General features: G+C 44.9%; 3 protein-coding genes across 3 annotated transcripts; all 3 read right to left on the reverse strand.

Annotated features, from left to right (window-relative positions):
• Positions 1–10,962: 10,962 nt before the first annotated feature.
• On the reverse strand, positions 10,963–13,317 carry PHALS_11980 (endo--beta; the record flags this gene model as incomplete). Its single annotated transcript, XM_024727440.1, has 1 exon — positions 10,963–13,317. The coding sequence occupies one exon, from the start codon at positions 13,315–13,317 to the stop codon at positions 10,963–10,965; it is 2,355 nt and encodes a 784-aa protein (XP_024578017.1).
• A 3,339-nt stretch (positions 13,318–16,656) lies between these two features.
• PHALS_11981 (RxLR-like protein) lies at positions 16,657–17,019 on the reverse strand (the record flags this gene model as incomplete). The annotated part of the gene is made up of 1 exon (XM_024727441.1): positions 16,657–17,019. The coding sequence occupies one exon, from the start codon at positions 17,017–17,019 to the stop codon at positions 16,657–16,659; it is 363 nt and encodes a 120-aa protein (XP_024578018.1).
• A 105-nt stretch (positions 17,020–17,124) lies between these two features.
• Positions 17,125–18,217, reverse strand: PHALS_11982 (uncharacterized protein; the record flags this gene model as incomplete). Its single annotated transcript, XM_024727442.1, has 4 exons — positions 17,125–17,162; positions 17,227–17,309; positions 17,982–18,115; positions 18,215–18,217. 4 exons carry the CDS (start codon positions 18,215–18,217, stop codon positions 17,125–17,127), a joined length of 258 nt encoding a protein of 85 aa, XP_024578019.1.
• Between the last annotated feature and the right edge of the window lie 3,696 nt (positions 18,218–21,913).

Consider the following 21,913-nt stretch of genomic DNA (forward strand, 5'->3'; position numbering starts at 1 on the left):
GGCCTTCTTTTGAAGAGGCGGTGAATGCGCAAGGAGCGTCAACGTTCTTCGAACCATCGCCTACTAGTCTGGTTTGTCGCGGAAAAACGACACCACTCAGTAGGCGCGCGGCGACCTACTGGGGGAGAACTGAGTTCTGTTGAGCCTCAGGAAGGCATGGTCAATAGGGCCCAGCCCCGAAGAGCTCCGTGTTCTTGAACACGGAACGTGTGTGCAACTCGGGCTTGCTGGTCGTGGAGGCGACCGTAAAGGGCCTCGAGAAGCCATGGAAGACTCTAGTCGATTCTGGGGCGTCGGGCGATTATGCTTGACGCTCCAAGATGGAGGGAAGTCAGCTGTATGCTAAGGCGCTGAAAGCGTGGTTGGGTGACATCGTCACTGTTCGCCTAGCGACGGGGACGCGTGCCACGGTCTCGAAGGTCCCTGTGGACCTCGGAGTCAAGTTCCTTAACTTTGATAGCGTGGAACGCTGTCTAGTCTTAGACTTGGATGCAAGTATGACCTCATTTTAGGAATGGCACGGTTGGAACACAATGAGCCATGGATTGATTGTAAGTCAAAGACCTTGGGCGCTACGCGCACGTCTCCTGGTGGAGCTTTGGGGAGTCATGAACCCACCTCTGCTAGAAAACAAAAGTGCTATTGGCGAGAGCACTGGACCGAGACGAGAACGTGCTGGACATTGGAATGACCGAGTTGGTAGACACCAACGGTGTGTCGAACAGGACTCCCGAGCGTGGCTCGTGTGCTGATCGTGGAGTGGCACGTTACCCACTGAGCGCTTCTCAAGTTTCGGAGCAGTCGCTGCATGTCATGCGTGACATGGTCGGCCAAGGGCCGAGGCATCGAGGGCGAAGGCCCCCGTGATGCACCTGGAGTGGCACGTAAACCACTGAGCGCAGCTCAAGTATCAAAGCAGTCGCTGCATCTCATGCCTGACATGGCCGATCGAGGGCCGAGGCATCGAGGGCGATGCCCCCGTGATGCACGTAAACTGGCACGTAAACCACTGAGCGCTGCTCGAGTATCAAAGCAGTCGCTGCATGTCACGCGTGACATAGTCGGACAGAGTCCGAGGCATCTTGGACACGGCCCTTCAGATACGCGTGGGGTAGCACGTGACCCACTGAGCGAAGACTGAGGGGTCAGCAGTTCTTCGTCGGATGTAGTAGATAACATCGAAGCTCCAAAGGAGCGGAAAGTGAGGGTGACATCGGACGACGCGGACTGCGTGTTCACCCTGGTCTCAACGAGACATAGAACCTCTGTACAGAGTTGACGGCGACACCGTATGTTGGCTGCAAGACGCCGGACGTCGACCCTGATCCAGGGTGCGTCTACCGTAGACGACGGTGCACAGTTGTATACCCTCGTCAACGGTATGACGGGGGAGGAAGATGGCGACGTCCGCCTCGAGGCTATGCCTGCAGTAGATGCTCTTCTTGAGCTGGTCGAGATGTCCTTTGAAGAGTTCGGCAGTGCCTTGAAGGCAGGGGATTCGGCCGAAGTGGCCATTGTACGACCGGACGAGAAGATAAACTCGTCATCGCTTCTGGATGAAGCTGTCTTGGAAGACACCAAGAGTGTGTTTAACGCACGAAGTGGATTGTCGATCCTACGGAAACCCTTTAATTCGTACTTTCCTTTGGTAAAGAAATTCCAAGATGTCGTCACCAAAGACCCGCCTTCAGTCCTACCTCCGGACTGAGGTGTGCGTCATGAGATCGACCTGGTTTCGAGAACCAAATACTGCGTAACACGCCAATGGCCCCTGCCCCAGGAGCAGTGCGACGTCATTGACGCCTTTTTTCGTGCGAAGCACGACGCAGGGATGGTACGTGAGAGCAAGTCATCCCATTCGACACCCACGTTTTGTGCTCGGAAGCCAAACGGCTAGTGGCGTATCGTTCATGCTTGCAATAAGCTCAACGCTGCCACCATTCCGGCACAGATGCCGATTCCTAGAAAGGATGATCTTCAGAACAACATGGTGGGATGTACGAAGTACATTGCACTCGACCTGGTCGATGGGTATTACCAATTGCTTATGAGAGCAAGTGATATCCCGCTAACAACGGTGAGTATTTTGAGCGGGATGCTCAGGGAGTGGCTAACGATGCCGCAAGGGCTATCAAATGCAACATTTAATCGTCTTGTGACGCAATTGTTCCGGCCCCACCGGGTGTGTGCACAAACAAACTTCGACGATATCTTCGTTCACATCGTGCGGGGCACGAGGACAGATGGGGAAAGCCGCATAGTTCATTTGAGAGCGGTGCTCGAGTGCTTGCGCACGAACTGGCTGTATGCTAATGCCGATAAGTGCATCTTCGGCGCTGAGTAATCCTATTTTTAAGGTGCATAATTGGAAGGTTCGCAAGTTTAGTGCAATTTATGCGGAAATGGCACGGCCATTGTCGAGACTCCTTAAGAAGGATACAGATTAGTGCTGGGACACCGAGCATCGAAAAGCTTTCGATAGGGTCTAGTACAGCCTCCTTCATGCACCAATACTGACTTTACCAGATCCCGATCGTCCTTTGGTGTTGTCTGTGACGCTTTGGACTTTGCCATCGGCTGTGCACTGCTGCAAGCGGATTCCGAGGGGCGAGATCGGGTGATCGCGCTCGAATCGCGCCAGCTGAAGGATGCAGAGAGGAACTACCCAATCTACGACAAGGAATTACTTGCGACGAAGTATGTACTTGTTTAATTCAGGGTCCACCTGCTAGGCTTAAAGCCGTTTGTGATCTTCACAGTTCATGCGTCATTACGTACTGCAAATGAGCGAGGAGTGATGGATGAGACTTCACCGGCAGAGCAAATGGAAGGCTCCTCGCCAGCTGTGCAATCTCAGGAGACACGCGAACTTGTTCATGATGCGGCTTAAGATATGATGGCCACGTCCCACGTTCATCAATTGATCCCACATGGTAAGAAAAATAGCGCTCGAGATCTTCCTGGAAATCGACTAAAGGGGAGAGATCCGTACCTGTTTACTTACGGCGATGGCTTCCAAACCTGCTCGATTGCCACCTTCTGCTGAAGGTCGCATTGTTGAATGGCAACCTTTTGCGAGTGACGTGATACACCAAGATGAGACTGTTGAGCCAAACTCCGAACGCCTGCGATTGACTTACGATTACAACATTGCTCTCGTCGCGAAAGAAATTCTCCGTTCGTATTAAAAAGCCATTGTATCACCACAAGCGTTAGAGTGGAAGGAGGCGGTGCGTCACGAACTTAGATTTTACTATATGAGACACCTATGGGATGCTGTTCGGATCCAAAGTTATTAGATGCGAATTGGTGCTCGACGTAAAACGCGACGCGGTTGACAGTATTGTGCGATACAAGGCATGCATGGTGGCCCAAGGCTTTTGACAAGTAAAAGGTGCTGACCACCGGGAGAACTATTTGCTGGTTGCGAGTAAAAACTCGGTTAAGTAATTTTAGGCTATGTGTTGGCAGTGAAACTACGTGATCTGTCAGATGGATGTTGATCTGCTTTCTTGAACGGCATGTTGGGGGTGAACGTGTTCATGAACTCAACTGAGGGGAAAATGATGGCAGACGGTATGATGTGCAAGCTCTTCTGGGGCATTCATGGTTCTCAGCATGCAGCAGCAGTGTGGCGCAAAAAATGGTTGAGGTGCTCACATGGATGGGCATCGTGTCTTGTGTATCTGATTCGGAAGTATTTGTTCACGAGCGGTGTGTGATTCCGGTGTACCACAACCTATAGTAAACGTTTCATTGAGAGAGTAAAGTGGAGTGGCGAATGAGATCAAGTCGGTCCAAACATTTCAAATCTAGGAACTTGGGTCTGCGCTAGGCACCCAGCCTATGTAACTTCCTAACAGATAGAAAAAGTATGTTTTTTCATAGTAACAAGATTATTATACCACCGATGCGCGATTTGCTCGTGGCGTCGAGGTTTATTAAAACCGAGAGCATGGCAAGCTGAATGTTTGCCAATATCAATTTATTGAACAATTCACGAGTAAGCTCACTTAAGATTTTACTTAATTATGCCGAACTTCCAGCGTTTTTTGGCCAGAAATTATCTGATATCAAGAAAATTCAACGTGTGGATGGCCGAAGGTATTGTGAAGTAATTGGTGCTCTACTCTAAATATCAGCAGCATGCGTCTAGACATTAACGTCTATATCTAGAAACACTATGCCAATCACACATGAATGCCGCGGTTCATGTACCACGCTACTCGACGGGCACTCCACGGCTGGGCATCATGTAAACCCGAGACGATGAGATAGTATCTGGCTCGACGGTCTGTACTGACACGAATTGAAGTGGTGATCTGAAGACGCGAGGGTCAGCGTCGGGTATGTTGATGCGTTTTGATGTCGCGCCAATCACGTCCGAGTCCAAACTTCAACGTACTGTTGCTTTTTTTCAGCAGAGGCTGAGTATATGGCTCTATCATTGGCTGCTCAAGAAATACTGTGGGTTTGACACCTCCCTTAAGAACTTGGTGCAAACCACCTCATTTTTTGCTGTGCACGTCAATTACCTGGCAGTCATTGCCATGACATCGAATTCTGGTTATCAATCTCACGCGAAGCATATTAATCTGCGATACCATTTTTGTTCGAGATGCTGTGCGTGGCGGTATCTTCCACGTTCAGTATGTGCCATCGAGTGACTAACTCACCGACTACTTGAAATAGTTACTCCCCACGCTCCGCTTCACGGAGCTGTGATGAATTAGTGATGTCGGCTGGAAGGAAAACTATGCATTTGCCTAAGCCTGGTAATCTTACTCGATTTTTTTGCGATGTTCTCATCAGCATCCTCATCAGTATCTTCTCCAGTTGTATTTCGTTCTGCTTCCTAGGATTATTGTACGGCGCACTCTTACGATTTGTACCGCTTTGCCTATTTCTTCGCTGCCTAGCCATGTATTGCTTCTTCATAAACGTTTAAATGTAGCCACTGGGTGCCTTGGTGTACTGTGGTATAAAACATCTCCATGCTGAGTAGTGAATAGATGACTTTGTGCCTACTGAAGATAGCGTTCAATTCTTTCATCCAAGCGTTTCCATTAGCATATCCCAATACACTCTCTTTTGGAACGCTGAACTATACAATCCATATAGTAGTGCGTCTTGGGTACTTCACGGACGCAACGGATGATATCGAGCTAACGGAGACGTGGCCCATGAATGACGCCATGACATTAAGCTCATTGCCCAGGGCATCCATATTTAGCAGCAGACCGAATCTGGGTCTGCTGCTTCTGCACTATTCCTACAATCGCTCTATTTTGCACAACGTGACATGAGATCTCGTTGCCTCTGTGATTATGGGAATAAGAGTGTCACACAACTGGCGAAACATCTTGACGCGTTAGATAAGTTGGTCGTGGGATTCCATATAACGGAGAGCCATTATATGAGTCAAGACAGCTGGTGGTGTTGCCGAGCAGCCTGCCGTCAGAATATGAGCTGATTTTTTCTCGTGAAAAAAAGAGGTCACCCCGGTCAAATACAGGAGGAGCCTTTGAAGGAGTCGAAGAAGTTATAGACTAAGGAAGCCATTGAGAAACCGTTTTGTGTTCTGAAAACAAAGGACGACTCGAGGGCGGACTTGGCAGTGGTCACAAGAGCTACGCGCAAGGGAAAGTCATTTAGTTGTGACCAGATTAGCCACATGAAAGGGACCCCCAAGCTGTGATTTATTCCAGAGCCGTTCCAGCAGGAGCGTAGCAGTATTTTGAGTAGGTAACCAACGATCAGCCGTTTGACCAATTGAGAGCGGCGTGATAGTGTGATATCACATATGACCCCTTGCCGGAGTGACTTTGTCGAATACAAGCGTCTAAAAGCCAGCATAGAGGTAACGATTGCAGACCGCAAACACTAAGCGTCAAAGAACCGGAACGGTAAAGCGTATCGGCTTTGTCGGAAGATTCAAATTCATGATGGAGGATCTGCTTATCCAAAGACTTGACAGACATTTGCTGTCAGTCAAAAGGTTGCCGAGCGTTAATGAAGTGTGAAATTCCAGTGCGCTCCGTGTATCATTTGGAACAAGAATTGTGCGAGGGCAGGACAAAGAACGGCAATGCTTACTTGCTGGGTTATCAGCAATAGGAGGCACATTTGGCGCAATCACCGGGAGCTGATAGTCAGCAGTAGATCTAGCCAGCTCGCATGGGACATCCAAGCATGGATGTTTTGGTGGAGATTTTGCGATTCTCAAGCGGTATGCATGCACTGAAATAATGATTTAAAAACTTGTGTGGTGGCTGTCTGGCTGCTTTAAGATCAAGCAGACGACTGAAGCATTCCCAAGACGCTTTGTATCGAATATGTCACGCATATTGAATTTAGTGCACATGGACTTGTTGGAACCGATGAAAATCGCCTTAAAGGAAGGGACCAGGAATATATTAGCGTTCGTGAATGTTTTGTCACTATATGTTGTGGCATATTTTTTGACGAAGAAGAGAGAAGTTCCTGAAAAGAACAAGACGTTCAGAGCACTGCACATAAATCGATGGGAAGTCTGCGTCAAGTGCTTGCGCTCGGATAACGGAATGGAGATCATCGAGAAGACGGTAACGGGCTTATGTCAGCGGAACAGCATCGTGCACCGACGTGCGGTACCATAAAGCTCGATACAGAACGGAATGACAGAGCAAATGAGCTGCATAACCATGGAAAAGGCACCGAGCTTGCTACACTACAAACGTGCTCCGACCCAGTTTGTGGCTAGAGGCGGGCAGCACTTCAGTGGAACTGATCAATGATTCGCCAAGCAGAGTGCTTACAAACACTGCCCCAGATGAGTTGGAATTTGAGTGAAACGTTGTATGAATCATCTTTGTCTATTTTCGCTCTAAGAGGAGACACACCTTGATCATGTGAAAAGCCCAAGGTCGAGGTTAGAGCGGAAAGTGTGTCCTTCTCGATAATGCCAAAGACACCAAGGAATAACGCATCTACGGTCTGGATAGCAACGAGGTATTATTGTCACGGTCGGTGAGACTGGACGTGCGTGAGGTGGGCGGCATTTACGACTCAAACCAGCCAAACGTTAGTACACAAGACCAAGAACAACGTTTAAGCACAGCGTCCGGGCCGATAAAATGCAAGCAAGATCAGGATGAGAAAATTGAATATAAAGAAATGCTTATGAATTTCTTCACATCTGATCTTAAAGAAGACGTTCCAGACGCTTAAATTGAGATCGTGGAATCCGACAGTGTGTTGAAGTGCTTCAAATACCGCCTCTTGTGCGCTTCGAGCCGACAGTAAAGCTCCAGCACAAGATATACAGAAAGTTTGATTGATTGATCAACCGAGCATCAGCTGAAACGTTGTAGTTAATCAAATTGGTATCTCAACCTCAGATTGAGCGCAAAAGATATGCGCGCGGACCGACGTTGGTGTTGGAGAACGGATCAGATGACTGAGATAGTTTGGAGGGAGTGACGGCCCAACATCACCAAAGTGTGTAAGGACTGACGAAGACGGCCTTGTAGCCGAAGTCATTCATACTTCTGCGGTGATAGTTGGTAAAGAATTAAGCTTGCTTGCTGCATTTTTGCAGGCAATGGCTAGTGACGAGGTCAGATAGTTGCGCGAGACGATGGACGACGAATTACGCTGACACGACCAGAACTAGACACGGACGCTCGTTTCACGAGGGTCTATTGAGCGTACGACTGGATATCTCTCAGACTTTGCTAAAAAAAGGATCAGATTAACAGTATGGTGCGTTACAAGCAAGGCACGATTAGTGGCTATTTTAAATAGAGATACAGCTTGGATTCATTTGAGACTGACGCTCCAGTGGCCAGTATGAATTCAATTCGAGTTGTACTGGCGTTTTGTGCGAGATCTGGCTGCAAAATATAACAGCTGGTCGTCGACACCGCATATCTAAACAGTGTGCTGCTCAGTCGTGTTTATACGGAAATCTCGCTTGGTGTCAAGGGAGCTCAATGCTTTGCCTGTCAGCCAAAAAGGGCCTTGTATAGGCTCAAATAAGCTTTAACTGCGTGGAACAACCGAATGATCGTGTTTTCAAGAAGAGCGGTTTTGGAAGACGTGGAGCAAATTAATGCGTCTACGTGGAGATATCTAAAGAAGGGTTGATGTACGTATGTTTGTATGTCGATGATAGGATCATTGGATCCAAGACGAGCAGCAAGTTTTTCAGATGTCGAGGGGATGTAAAAAAATGTTTTTGAGATGAAAGATCTCGGTAGTGTGATATTCGTCTTAACAGTGAGATCGACCATGTAAGGATAGCGGCAACCTTGATGATCAAACTAATAGGCTACATTGACGGCGTGGTTGAGCGGTTTGGCCAGAAAAGCACCAAGGACGTCGACAATCTGTGTGCATCCAGTCTCAAACTGTCGACGTCACTGTCACCAGGTACAAAGCTGGGCGTTTGAAGATACACTCACGATCATAGCGCTCTCTAATTAGCTGTTTGCTGAATAGTACAACGTGCACATGTCCGAACATCGCAATTGTCGTTATCATTATATCAAGAATCCCGGATTACACCATTGAGACGCTGCAATTCGTAAATATGCTACTAGAACTTTACTCGTCATCACGGGGTCATCTACATTGCGGAACTGGAATGGTGGTGATCAATTTTTTTAAGAAGCAGACTCGGGCGGCAACACTGATGACAGACGCTCTATATCAGGTGTTTTGATCAATACTGGTAACGATCCCGTTGTATTCGAGTCTTAGTACCAGTGAACCTTCGCACTGAGCTCCGTAGAAGCCGAATATTTGGCATTTAGCCTATGTAACAAGAAGTGCTTTCGACACGAAAATGAAATGGGTTACGAACAAGTAGGAGTCACGCGAATATGAAAAAAACAACCAAAGAGATACAATTCGGTGAGTAACGCAATATTTCATGCTCTTACAAAGCTTGTTGACATCAGGCACCACTGCATTCGTTTGACCATTCAGCTTGTACTACTAAAGATCACTACATCGATACGAAGAATCAGCCTGTAGATACGCTTACGAAGGCACTCGGGAGGTGGTATTAAGACCATGTTAGTGACAAAGCACACTTAAAATAAGTGGAAGTGTTGAGATTACACCACTGACAGCGTGTGGATGACGTGACAAGAATTACGGTAACGATCACAGTTACTATCATGCTTATACATATTGATCAATAGCCGCTAATTTTTCCAGATTAGTCACTTTATAATCAGTATCCTTAGAGGTAGCACAGAAGGACCATCTGTAGTATATTCACTTCAGTTTTTTCTATCTTCTATACAAAGCCGCTTTCAGCACCCTCTTCTGAATTCAGATTGATAATTTTGACAATTAAAAATCGGAGAGAACCTCAACCTGCATGTAAACCTGTAAACCAAAGAAAACAAAACTTTTAGCACAATGTCATTTGTGATAAAAATTAGTTGATCACGTATCCTGAATCTAGACACACGCAATCAGCTACTTTTCATCTGCTCTTCTCACAGTCCTAATTTTGACTAACTGGCGGCTCAGGCGTGCAATACAATGGAATTACTGTGGCACTACGCACCGAGATTTTTTTTCACTGGTTAATTCATGCATGGCCGCCCACCAATTTGCATGACATCCACAAAAAAATACTAAGCGCACGTTACTACTCCAACCTACTTCATGTAGAAAAGTGTTCTTCAAGACAATAGGAGCCGACGTGCATATTTCTACATTGCTTTCTCACCAACGCGTCCCGTTCCACAAACCATTGATTTCTTGTCTATCCAAGCTAAAAATACACTTCAGCTTCCAGAGCAAGCGCTTGTGTAGCAGCAAGCGAATCGACGCTGCCGTGACACCACGTCATCAACGTAATTAACCCTTCGGTCACTACATATCATAAGATAATATTTGATTTTCGCGCTACAATAACTTTCTATGGCATTGTCAATGCCGTATTTTTTTATGCATTGCAATACATTGAGATGGGAATATTGTACTGTCGATCTACCAGGTCCATGGTTGCATCCGCTTGAGTTCTGTCGTGATGTGACTAATCACATATTGCCAATAGTAAACAATGGAGTTACATAAAACCCCTCCATTGAATCAATGAATTATTAGCTGTGTCACTAGGACACTTGAGTCAAGTCAATGTTAAGCAACGCCGACAATAGCTAGGGGAACAATCACTATCGTTACAGCGAAGAGCACACGCTTATTTGAACTTCAGCTCTGAGTGCAAGGGAGCAGAAAAAGATGTCATATCTGTGCTCGCTACGCGTTGAGGACTACACAAATAGCACTACAGAAAAATATTGTATGATGACAAGAGCAGGGCTCTCCCGAATGAAAGATTTAGTTTGAGGCTGCTGGAATGTGATAATTCGTTTTGTTCAAACCAAGTACGTATGAGATCGTCTCAGTATAGTAACGAGGCATGACACTTCGCAATATATTGTCGTATCATTTTACACAACCGTAGCAGTTAAGCTCCACTGACCTTCCTTTTTCAATCATGTAAGTGTAAGAGCTCAAAGAGGTCACTGGAATGAGATACCGCTCCAAAGATCACCAAATGCTACAACCTTTATCCAGATTGATCAAATTGCATAGGGTAAAACGCCAAGAGCTTTCACCGTCGTTTGTAATAATTTTTTGCTGTCTATTCATGCTCATCAAATGAGTTAGTAACAAAAACAGCACATCTTTGAGTATCGTTGAAAAAAGATAAGATTGAAACGGAATACTCGAATTTTTCGCGCGAGTAAGAAAGTGAGCGACTAACTACGTATCAAGACATGTCAGAAAAGTACTCCTAGTTGCCTGTATCAATTTGCCTTGAGTGGAGTACCATTGAAAAAAGGTAAATGGAGTATATAGATTGCCAAATGTTCAAGAACGTATAAAAAACTGCTGGTAGCAAATGAAATTATATGGTCTGACCTATAACCTTCGAATGATTCTATGATAGTCAGCTTACTCGGCGAAGCTGGCGGCCATATACAGCGCCCACGATCGAGACAGACCATCATCCATTTTGGCCTTTTGTAAGATATCCAGAGCCCGCTGTTTATCCACCATGGCAAAGTTCGCGTATAACAGCGAAAGCCACGAGTTGCTCATGTCCTTACGCATCACAATGCTCTCCTTGCCCAGCACCTGCTCCCACTCTTCTTTAACAAACTGCTTGGTGCGCACGTATTCGGTCACAGCTGACACGGGAATCATTTGGATGCCATGAATGCAGTGTTTTTCAGCGCTGAACCATGTAGCATAGTCCACTTTGTTATCGAAAAATATACCTGTCACCTTGTTGGGCCGAAATTTGTCTGGGTGAATCTGATTGGCGTCCTCCATCAAAAAGTATGTTTTGATGGCGTGCGCATTGACACGAGTCATAAGCTTTCCGACTGCTTCAAGTGCGACGTTGTTTGTGGCCTTACCATACATGTACATGCCAAAGGAAAAGTTGACGTCTTCAGACGTGCTCTCTTGGTCTTTTCCGTCAGCAAATGGGGTTACGCCGTGCGAGTACGAGTGTCCTCGATACCAGTCGAACGAGCGAAATCGTGCGAAAAATTTGTCGCTAGCGTCAAAATTAGCGACGTCGCGAATCAAAAGGTTGACCATAGTGTTAAGCTTGGGTAGGTCGCTCCAGCTTGGGTCCAGACGATTGATGATCGCTGCCGTGTGCACCCAGTAGCCGTAGTGAAAGTGGTGATCATTGTACATGGTGTTGCCGAAGTCGGAGTTAAGGTCCCTAGTTACAAATCCTTGACTGCTTATGATTCCGCCGTAGATTCGATCGTACTGAAGCTTGTAAGCCCAATCATTAGCGACAAACGGTGCCATCACATCACGAAGCTTACTTAGACATGAGGTCAGAAGACTTTTGTCGTCTCCAACGATGACTGGATCATTTGCAATCAAACAGAGCGAAGCGTACTTTTGTGCAGCCTTACCATTGAAATAGTAGCTGCCATCACGAGGGATTGACCACTCGGCATTGATATCCTCGCGCAAATGATGAACAATACGTTGTTGCTGTGCCACGGTTGACATGATTTTGCGCGATGGGTAGATGTCTTCTGGTACTGGTTGAACCTCTTTAATTTCCCATACAGGGTTGGCAGAGCCTTCAGGAGTTGCAAAAGCCTGATACGCTCCACGAGTTGTCGAGTAGGCCATCATGCCATCGACTTGGCGAATTCCGCCAGTTCTTACAATAGTTTCAATGTGGTGTTTCATAGCGTAGTGCAGTAGGCCACTTGAGCAGTCACCCGCCGTCTTCCACTTAAGAGCATACGAGGTGTCGTCGTGAAGGTCAACTGCTGCAGATTGAACAATGCAGAGCTTATGCTGATCTAGTGTCGATAACCAGGAATCTTCAAGCACCAGCGCGACACGCAGAATACCGTCAAAAATGTCTGTACTTTTGAGAGCATACGGACCGTCGGCTGTGAAAGTAATATCCTTGTCACTGAGTCCGTCGCTCGACAGAACGTACACAATCCACTTTTGACCGGAGTTGTAAGCAATCTCAAACTTTGATCCATGGACTTGGCCACCACAAGGTTGGCCATTAATGGTGGAGATGGCGGCACTTGACTCAAGCCGAGGAGTAAGACTCGAGTACTTCATCGAAGTGTACACCATACCAGACACCAAATCCGACATCATTGTGCCGCCGTAGGATCCGGCAGTAAACTGCACCGTCACTCCCTGGTCGGCCCAATCCACAACTTGAAAATTGGGCTTCTGATTGACAATCTCCTCGGCTGAAAATTGAAATTCACGAACTTGACCGTGCGCATAAAATTTAACAGCTCCATTGTTGCCAGAGTTGCCACCGCTAAAACGGCTTCGATACGGATAGCTTGTGGACATACCGAATGGAGCTTTGTCAACTAGCATCTGCAACGAGTACGGGTTGGACCAAATTGGTTGAATGGCGGCATTGGAATCATGTGCGATAATGTTGCCCCACCAATTGTTGGTAGGAATGGCGCGATTTCTTATAAAAGATGAGTTGATGAATCGAGGTGGACACAAGCCCATTATAGCTTCAGTATGCTCGACGAGGTAGTTGGGCGGTTCCAGAGCTTGAAATATAGTGGCATCAGCATTAGGATTGTTAGGCTCTACTGCCAATGTGTTGATCAAACCAGCACTTTTAGGGATAGTGCCATTCACCACAGGAGCAAACGTGGGTGTAACAACGGGTGAGTCGCTGCCATAAGTGGAAGAACCATTATTACCAAGATTGTCGCCTACAACTTCAGCGAAATGCGTGTTCTGAAAAACTGCACCAAGTCCGGTGAAAACGGACATAGAGATTTTCATTTTTGCCGTAGGTGCTCCGGGGTGACTAAGATCTCGGTTGCGTTTGTGATGTCAAAACGAAGAATGAGCATGGAGCCCTGGCTTGCTTTTAAAGGTAAGTTGTAAGACACACCTTTTGGAAGCTGAACCAAATGCATTTTTCTTAGTCTAAAGCGACATACGTTCGTGTTCGACTATCTGTCCAAGCCGCGTTATGCTTGACAATTATTCAGAGTCCAACAGCCTCTAAATTACAATTTAGGTATACAAAGTTGGCAACACTGACTCAGGGCGATCTGGTTTGGCCGATCGAGAAATATATCGCTGTGTTGCAGGCTGTAGTCAAACACTTGATGATCTTCAAGCCCTTTCAACTGTCGACCAACGATCGAACCAAGGTAGACGAGCAAAAGGAGGGTCACTGATGAACTCCAATCCCTTTTCTACCTTGTCAATGCTTTACTATGCGATACATAGTATGATAGTGAGAATTGACAGCGAATTGATGTTTGCGCAACGTCAAGGCAATCGCAAATCCAAGCAGAGAACACTCCATGAAATGATAAGCATATCACCCCAAAACTAAATTTTAGCATGACTTCGGAATCTTCCCACAAAGTGCAATGATAAATTTTCAATTTGTAAGAATATAAAGTAGCATAATATGTCATCACTTCTGCTCCGCATGTAAATGCGCAAAGCTGTAGATCTCAAGTATTGTGAAACATCGACTTTATTTGATCGACTGAAATAGTGCTCGAATGACAATATGGACATTACAGTACCACGGATCTGATACAACACATGACATGGGGGTTTGACCTTTTGTAATTTGCTTTTCTATCTATATCTGCACACAATATCGCAACAAACTCTTCTTCTGAATCCTTTCTAGTGTCTAGCCAGACTCAACAGGCAAACATTTTTCTACTGACAGTCAGTTCTGAAGATATTAGCGCATGTCATCTTTTTTGCTAATCATATAAATGTTCCGAAATAAGAACACAGCACTACTTTGGAAGGCAATTGACGAACCTCTTTTTCTACAATTTCGTCGAGAATACCAACATAGTCGTGACTGCAAAAGGGGGCGCTCTCTTACACAAAACTGGTTCGACGGACTAGAAAGGTAGTAGAACAATACGGTGGATGTATGCAATCGATGCTATTTCAATCGCCCAATAGCTATGTTTCCATGTAATCCATTGTTCGTGGTCTAAAGAATGGTTATGAGATACGCTACTTTGGTGTTGCCAGAGCGTGCCGACGACATTGGAAGGTACACTTGTTCAAGCAAACTTTCAGAAGCTATTAAAAAGTGTCGCATCTCATCACAGGCGAAAGCGATAAGTCACGATGTCTGCTGGACGTTTGTTGTGGAGGTCAATGCACCACGCTTCTAAACAATTTTGAGGTAGTCATGGGATGTTAAACCAAAACTAATGTCAAAAATATTTAAATCGGAACAGTGAAAGAATTCGATAATATCTCTGGAACACTATCATCATAATATACTTTTAAATTGCAAGTTTGCTTTCGTCGGCAGGTTTTGAGCCAACTGGCACGACATGATGCTCATATCGTCCATCAGCAATTCAAAAATGAGATAAAGAAGCTGCATGAATTTGGTTATAATACTGCAATTAACTTCTTCGACAATGCCGTCTCGCTGGCAGTATTTTAGCGCTGCGAGAATCTAGTTGATATATTTTATACATGATGCATGCAAAGCCTTTCACTACGACTATCAAACAGGCTTTAAAAAGCTGCTGCATGCTCGATCAGATATCTGATCGAGCATGCAGCTCCACTCTTAGAATGGCAGCATCAAACTTCTCAGATTTTTTGCCACCTTCAAAATGATGTTTACTGCAGGCGAATTTGCGATATTTTGGACAGAGATATCGAGCTGACATTCTAACATTTGTATTTATTAGCTTATGCGTACATCTCACAAGCGGTCTTCATGACTCATTTAAACATGAATAGACCTGATTGCGTTTATATGTCCTAGACGATGAATGGACTAGCAATCACGCTTCGTTCTAGTAAGGTGTTTGCTTACCCAGAAACATTGGAAGCTATTAAGAAGTGTGACAATAATAGACTCACAGCAAAACGAATAAGGTTTTCTTATACTCGATTCGTATCAATATAGAATATAACGACATGAGCAATGGCTGAAATGTTATGAAGGAATTGGTTTGAACAGCAAACGAAAGATACCGTTGTGAGCATAGAGTTATTTAGGATCGAGGCCGCATGAGTAGTGTAATGGCTTTCAAACTAAAAATTACTTTTCGACTCAGACAAGATACTTAAACAATGTGCAAAGCATTAGGCGGGTGAAGGAGTTGTTGCTCTGAATAGATGAACGTAAGCAATCCAAAGCAATTTCGCGACTGGTTACTAATGCGCTTATTGTTGCAGTAGTGCCAACACAACTTACGGATAAGTGCGACACTCGATGCTTCTTGCATCTGAACGTATTGCTGTATTCATCTCCCAAGTACATTTTTTCGGATCAAGTGCTAAAATAGTTGAGATTTTACATCCAGTGTAAGCGATGCATACAAAAGCTGAAGGTCTACAGGACCAGAGGGTCCCAACGGTGTCCTGTCTATCCAGCTCTGGTCGTCGTAGCGTTGACCCATAGAAACATCACAAGCGATTCTCGTATCTGTGGACCGCGTCAGGGAGTTTAGATTTTAGTGCTGATACAAATACGAGACTGGTTGAGAGCTGCGCCGCTCGCAGGACAGGTAATTAAACAATTGTATCTTCAGATTGAGTTTGTAGATTTAATGTTTGACCAAAGCCTCAATTACCATTTTTCTTTCAAAGGTCATCATAAGAGATCAGTATTCCTACATTCCTAACAGAAATTCACGAAAGTAATTATTCCATGATCACCAGGATCCTTTAGAATTTTGATCATGCCTGATTAATAATATTAAGCTAGTAAGTTCATTTCTCATCTCGTTGATTCATCCAACCCATGACGTCCATTCGGAAACCACAAAGCACAGACAATTAAGTTAAGCGTTGTAGCTTCGCTAAACGTGAGCGAGCCAGACTCTGCTTTCGGACACGTGAAAGTCGAATCTGAAGTATGCAAGACTTCTGTTGCATATTTGGTCAAAATTGAGGAGCTACATGATCGATCACGCCGGTTTATCTGGAAGATATATTAAACTTCAAAAGGAGCGCAACTTCTACAACTGTGAAAGTCTTGTATTTAATGTTAAAATCTGAAAGGATTCATTGTGGTGCTTAACTGGCTTTTTCAGAAGTACACTACAAGTGCTCAATTGATTTCTGAATATCAATCATTTTTGGCCTTGGGTTTTACTTCTGGCTTCTTGTGAGATCTTTAAGAAAGTCTGCGACTTTATTCATCCCTTTAACTAAAATTTGCGCGACAGTCTCCTGGGCTCCGCTGGGTGCTTTCCCTTCACCCACGACATTATTTGGTTGCATTCGTTCCTCGCTAGTGTCGTTGGCTTCAATTATGGCCGAATTGATATGTCCTCGCAGGTTCCGATGGATTTGAGCAATTTCAGCGACGTGCACGAACTCGGAAAGCTGATTTTCATCGCTGAAAGCTGAGGCCACCAGTGAAGTACCAGAGCTGACGCCTGCTAGCCAAGCACATCCCGACAGCAGCATGAAGAAGCGCGCGAAAGGTGGAAAGCACAAAATTCCGGTCATGCAGCTCAAATTTGACAATGACACTTTGGGCGGAATGGCTTGTTCGCATGGATGCAGTTTTTGGTTTTGGTGTACCACGTGGTATGACCAAAAAAGAAGTTTTCTTCAAAGTAATCGTGCTGCACATTTCTGTTGTTCTGAGTCTGTCGAATTATCAATGTCATAAATATCATATCTCGTCACCTAGCAAGGCTTGCAGAAAAGTACCTTCTTCTCCAAAAGAACTTCGACTTATGTTGAAGCGAGCAGATTCAAACAAATTTTTAGCTAGCGCCGGGTTGATACCAGGCCTGGCGCTTACGTGCGTAAGGCATGCTCATCATCTCATTTTTTTCCAGCACACGTAAAATGATTTGTGATGAATTGTAAGAAAAGGATAAACATCATATGTTTTTCACCTAGCAATGCTTACAAAAAGTACTTCTTTCGCCAAATCTTCGACTCATGCTGAAGCGAACAGATTCAAACAAATGTTCAGTTAGCGCCGGGACAAAACTCTCATGATGTTTCTGACATTGGAAGCTAAAACCACCAGCCCACTTTAAAGGGTGATCTTCTCATAAGATGACACAATTCATCGCAAATCTTTTTACTTATGCTACATAAAATTGAGACGGTGAGCAATTGCTCTACGCACGCAAGAGCCAGGTTCGGGCGTACTCGTCACCTAGAAATGGCTTATAACCTCATTAAAAATATCTTCGACCAGCATTTAGCTCATGTTGAAGCGAACAGACTCAAAAAATATACTGGTAGCTTTATACATACTCCTGGTAGGAGAGCTGATTTTAAAGCGCGTCCAGATTTGCTTCTGTCGTGTTCGCTGATGCAATTATGCGCATTGTAAGATAAGTGTCCAGCGCGACTATTAATTATCTAAAATCCAATGCACGGCTTTCTCATGTCCCCGCATTTCATACATACATAAAATAGCGCTCATCGTTTTGCATTTTGCAAATCACCTGAGCAAGAGCGAAAGATATACGCGAGTAAATGCTATTTGTGATAATTGATTGTCAATTTCTCTCTCAAATCTCGAAGTATATTGGTATGATCCATAGGTCACATATGGCAGAAAGCTGACATAGTCTCCTACCTAACCCACCCCAAGCATTATAAGCATTCGTAAGGTCGGATCACAACTATATAATAGAAGTACTTGTCTAGCATGAGGTCTGGATACACAAACACTCACCATACGTCACGCCTATATGGTAGGGTTTAAGCAAAGCGCATCAACTGCTGTGAGCCGATGCTTGGTGTACGCCCACCATCGTCCATATCAACGTCTCCAACGAGTTGTCAACAGCCTCCATGGGTTCGCTCACGTCCAGCTGTCGATTTACTCGGCTCTGAACATTGTCCTCATCACTGTCTTTTATAGTTTTGATGGTCGTTTCTGGTTAAAGTGCTTGCCCGTTATGGAAGCCGCATACTTCACAATCATCTGACCTAGCCAAACGGGTCATTTCACCTGACCTTCGCAATCTAAAATCACGTAGTATATGTATGCTCCCATGAAGACTTTTCGATGGGTCACTTACGCATTTTAAAGTCGCAGGGCTACGCTTATATCGACGATGTGAAGAGAACAAAGCTCGAACCCAAGAGCTACGGGTGTATGTCTATCGGTTATTTAACGTGTGTCGAGGGTTCTCGCGTGTTTGGATTAGATATGAGCTCATCGAGCGATCATTCATAAAGTACTATTATCACCGCTGCCGTCACCATTCAGTCGAAACTTTATTTGTGATATCATGCTGGAAATATTGGATTTCATTAACTTTCCCTATCCGTCATGTTTAGGGCTGTACGGAACTAAACGATGGTGGACGATATCACTCCGACGACGAATGTATGCTATTGTCTTGTTCACAAGCTCTGCTTCATTGTCAGGTCACAATGTTTCGCCGAATAAAATTTGAAATCGAGCCATGAAAGCCTTTTACTTGCTAGCCTGTTCACTTTTTGCTCGTGATCTAAGACATCACAACATATCTTAAGAAATCATCCACAAAAGTGACAATATACTTTGCTCCTTCAAACAAGGAGGTCAACATTGGCTTCATGATATCTTCGTGCATGCGCTATAGTACACGTCATCTTTGCCATCAAATGTAAGTTAAAATACGTGACTCTTCAGACACTCGGCAAACAATGTTTCTGCGCATTGCTTAATCATCTGGATGTCTTGGATTGAGCTCTGTGTCCTTGGATTGAGGTCTGTTTCCTAAGTAACGCGTCATTGTTTTGTTTCCCATGAGAGCATAACTAAAGGTCTGGCCTGGAATACTCTATGGAACATTCTTCATTTTGCTACTGTCAAGCATGTACGCTTTTTACATTCTTCACCCGGCACAATCGCCATGCTCAAGATGACACATGGCAAACGCCGAAACGCTACGGTCATGCCGCGTTCCGCAAGCTAGCCAGTATAGTTTAGAGTACCCATTCCACCCAAAACTGTTGGTTTAAGCATACCAGCTTCCTTGACGAGTATATTTTTTCGTCTGCTAGCTTGGAAGTCCTTGTATTTAGACAAGCCTTCCTTCGCGGGGTCATTTGGGGTGTGGCGCCACAACAGTGAAGCCATCCTGTTCTCCGACTTTCGTCCTCTGCCAATGTTGAGTCATCGCTGCTGAATTAATTGACGGCGGAGTAGTCCTGATTCATGTGAACAAACCGGGCACGATTAAACAATGACCTTATACCTGCCATTATTGCATAGAGCATTTCTAACAATGTCTCGCCCATCTATGATTCTTTAATCACTCTAATTTTGCGAAAGGTTTTATCCACAGCCTCCTTAGTGTTTGGCTTGGCCATTTAGTGAGCAGCATCTCTCTGGCTTATATCATTTTGAATCCTTGCACTTCAACAATCGATGAGATCAGACCATGTTCTGGTAAGGTACCGTTGCGATGTACCTCTCACTGGCTGGCGCGACTTGTCTACTGGATCTTGCATTGTCTAGAGCTCCGCCACCAGCTCGTCAAACGATCCCAAACTCACAGCCAACTAACAACAGTCTCCATCTGAGAGCCTTGAAGTCAACACGGCATCGTCGCGCGTTTTTAAGTGTCGCGCGTTTTTTGAAGTCTCAAGCATCTGCAAGAAAATCTAAGATGTATTCACGACGCTGGTGGACGACTATAATTTGGTCTGACGCCTCATTTTCACCACCTTGCATCATAATATCTTATGCTTTGGCGTCATTGACAAGCCACGTCTCCGTAATATCGTACTCATCCTTGAGGGGTATGACATAGATCCTGCACCAGAGTCATTTATGTGCGGCTGTTAACCCGATGATATTTTAGGTGAACACTGGAGTATGAGTGTTCAGTATGCTATTATGCCTTCATCCGACGTCGCCGTGGTCATGCCGTCGTAATTCGCCCCGGTTAATATATTTGCAATTACTCCGCCGGGATAAAGCCCGGTTTGGTCAGGGGGTACGATGCGGTTAGAAATCCAGAACAGAATACCGAAAATGTAAAAAAAAAATTGTGCTTGAGCAGACCAACCCCTGATTCGAGAAAATGTAGCCACCACACCTTGATCAACGAGTCAGTCTGAGTTTGCCTACTGAATCGACATACAGCTGCGAGATTGTCTATTTCGATAGTATTGAGCAGCGTCATCTCAACAACAACTCCAAGATCATCCGACCCTTTTCAAAATTGGGGCGCTGAGCAGCAGTTGCAGTGGGAGTTTTAATCTGTTGAGTCGTGAGAAAGATAATCATGCTTGAGCAATTTCACAAACTCAGACTCTCGGTTACCAAGAGACGGCGTCCCAGTAAACGCAATATTTAGTCATTGCATAAGTTTTGCTCAACATGTCCTAATCAGTGACTTGAATCTCAAAGGAGGCGATCAGCTCTTCTACCGCATTCTGCCACCTCAGTTTCGCATCGACTTCAAGTTGACAAAATTTAGTTGCATCGAGAGATATCTTCATATCGTCTCCTTTCACAAATTATTGCTTATAAATTTCAGCTGTTGTCTCTTATTTATCCGTCGAAATCCGCATTATCTGATAGTTTAATCATTCGCGAATGTTCGGAGCCTAATAACCCAACAAACAAGGACATTTACACAGTGATACAAACGCGCGATTGTATTAGCCGGACGGTACATGGGGCAGTTCTTGTACCTAAACTCCGCAACGAGTGTCTGTTTCAGAATAGTCCATTTGAACGTCGCATATTGATTGAGAAGAACAAAAAGAATACCAGAAGGGTGATACGCGAATCATTTGTGTTGTATATAACGATCAGAATCATCTATAAATATAAAAACTATGCATAATTGAAGCGCTGTGTTGAGCGACTGGACTCGCAAGCTTATATAATGCAACATGAGGGCACCTGTTGTTAAGCAGTATAAATGCTCCAGGATCTATATTCCATGCAAACCGTCCGATACCTGATCTACACAAGAAACTCTTTGAATTTGGTAAGCCTTCTGATGGCCAGAAGGTAATCGGTAAGGAAAAGAAATATCTTAAGACTGAATATGAGTCACTATAGCTATGCGATTATGACCTGTGGTTATGGTAGCATACCGTAGAAAATCTCAGTGATATAAGGCATGCGGTCCATTTGGGGTGTCTTTTCCGAGGCAATCTGGAAAGATAGCCTGCTCTTGACTTCGTCGTATAGCAAACCATCACTACTCAGACGTTTGGACTACATCGCAACTGCATACAATTCGATAAACGCGAGGCATGCAAGCCGCAATAAAATAATGGATATTTTACTGATTCTTTTTGCGGTTCAGAAATTATATAGCAGCGTGGAATTGTCGAATATACAACCTCAGAACAGCGATTTATTGCTCATGAGTTCTAGCCACGATATACCTAGGATAAACCGTATCTTAAATCCAAG

This window comes from Plasmopara halstedii, assembly GCF_900000015.1.
Source record: "Plasmopara halstedii genome assembly, contig: Scaffold_555, whole genome shotgun sequence".
NCBI lineage: Eukaryota > Oomycota > Peronosporomycetes > Peronosporales > Peronosporaceae > Plasmopara > Plasmopara halstedii.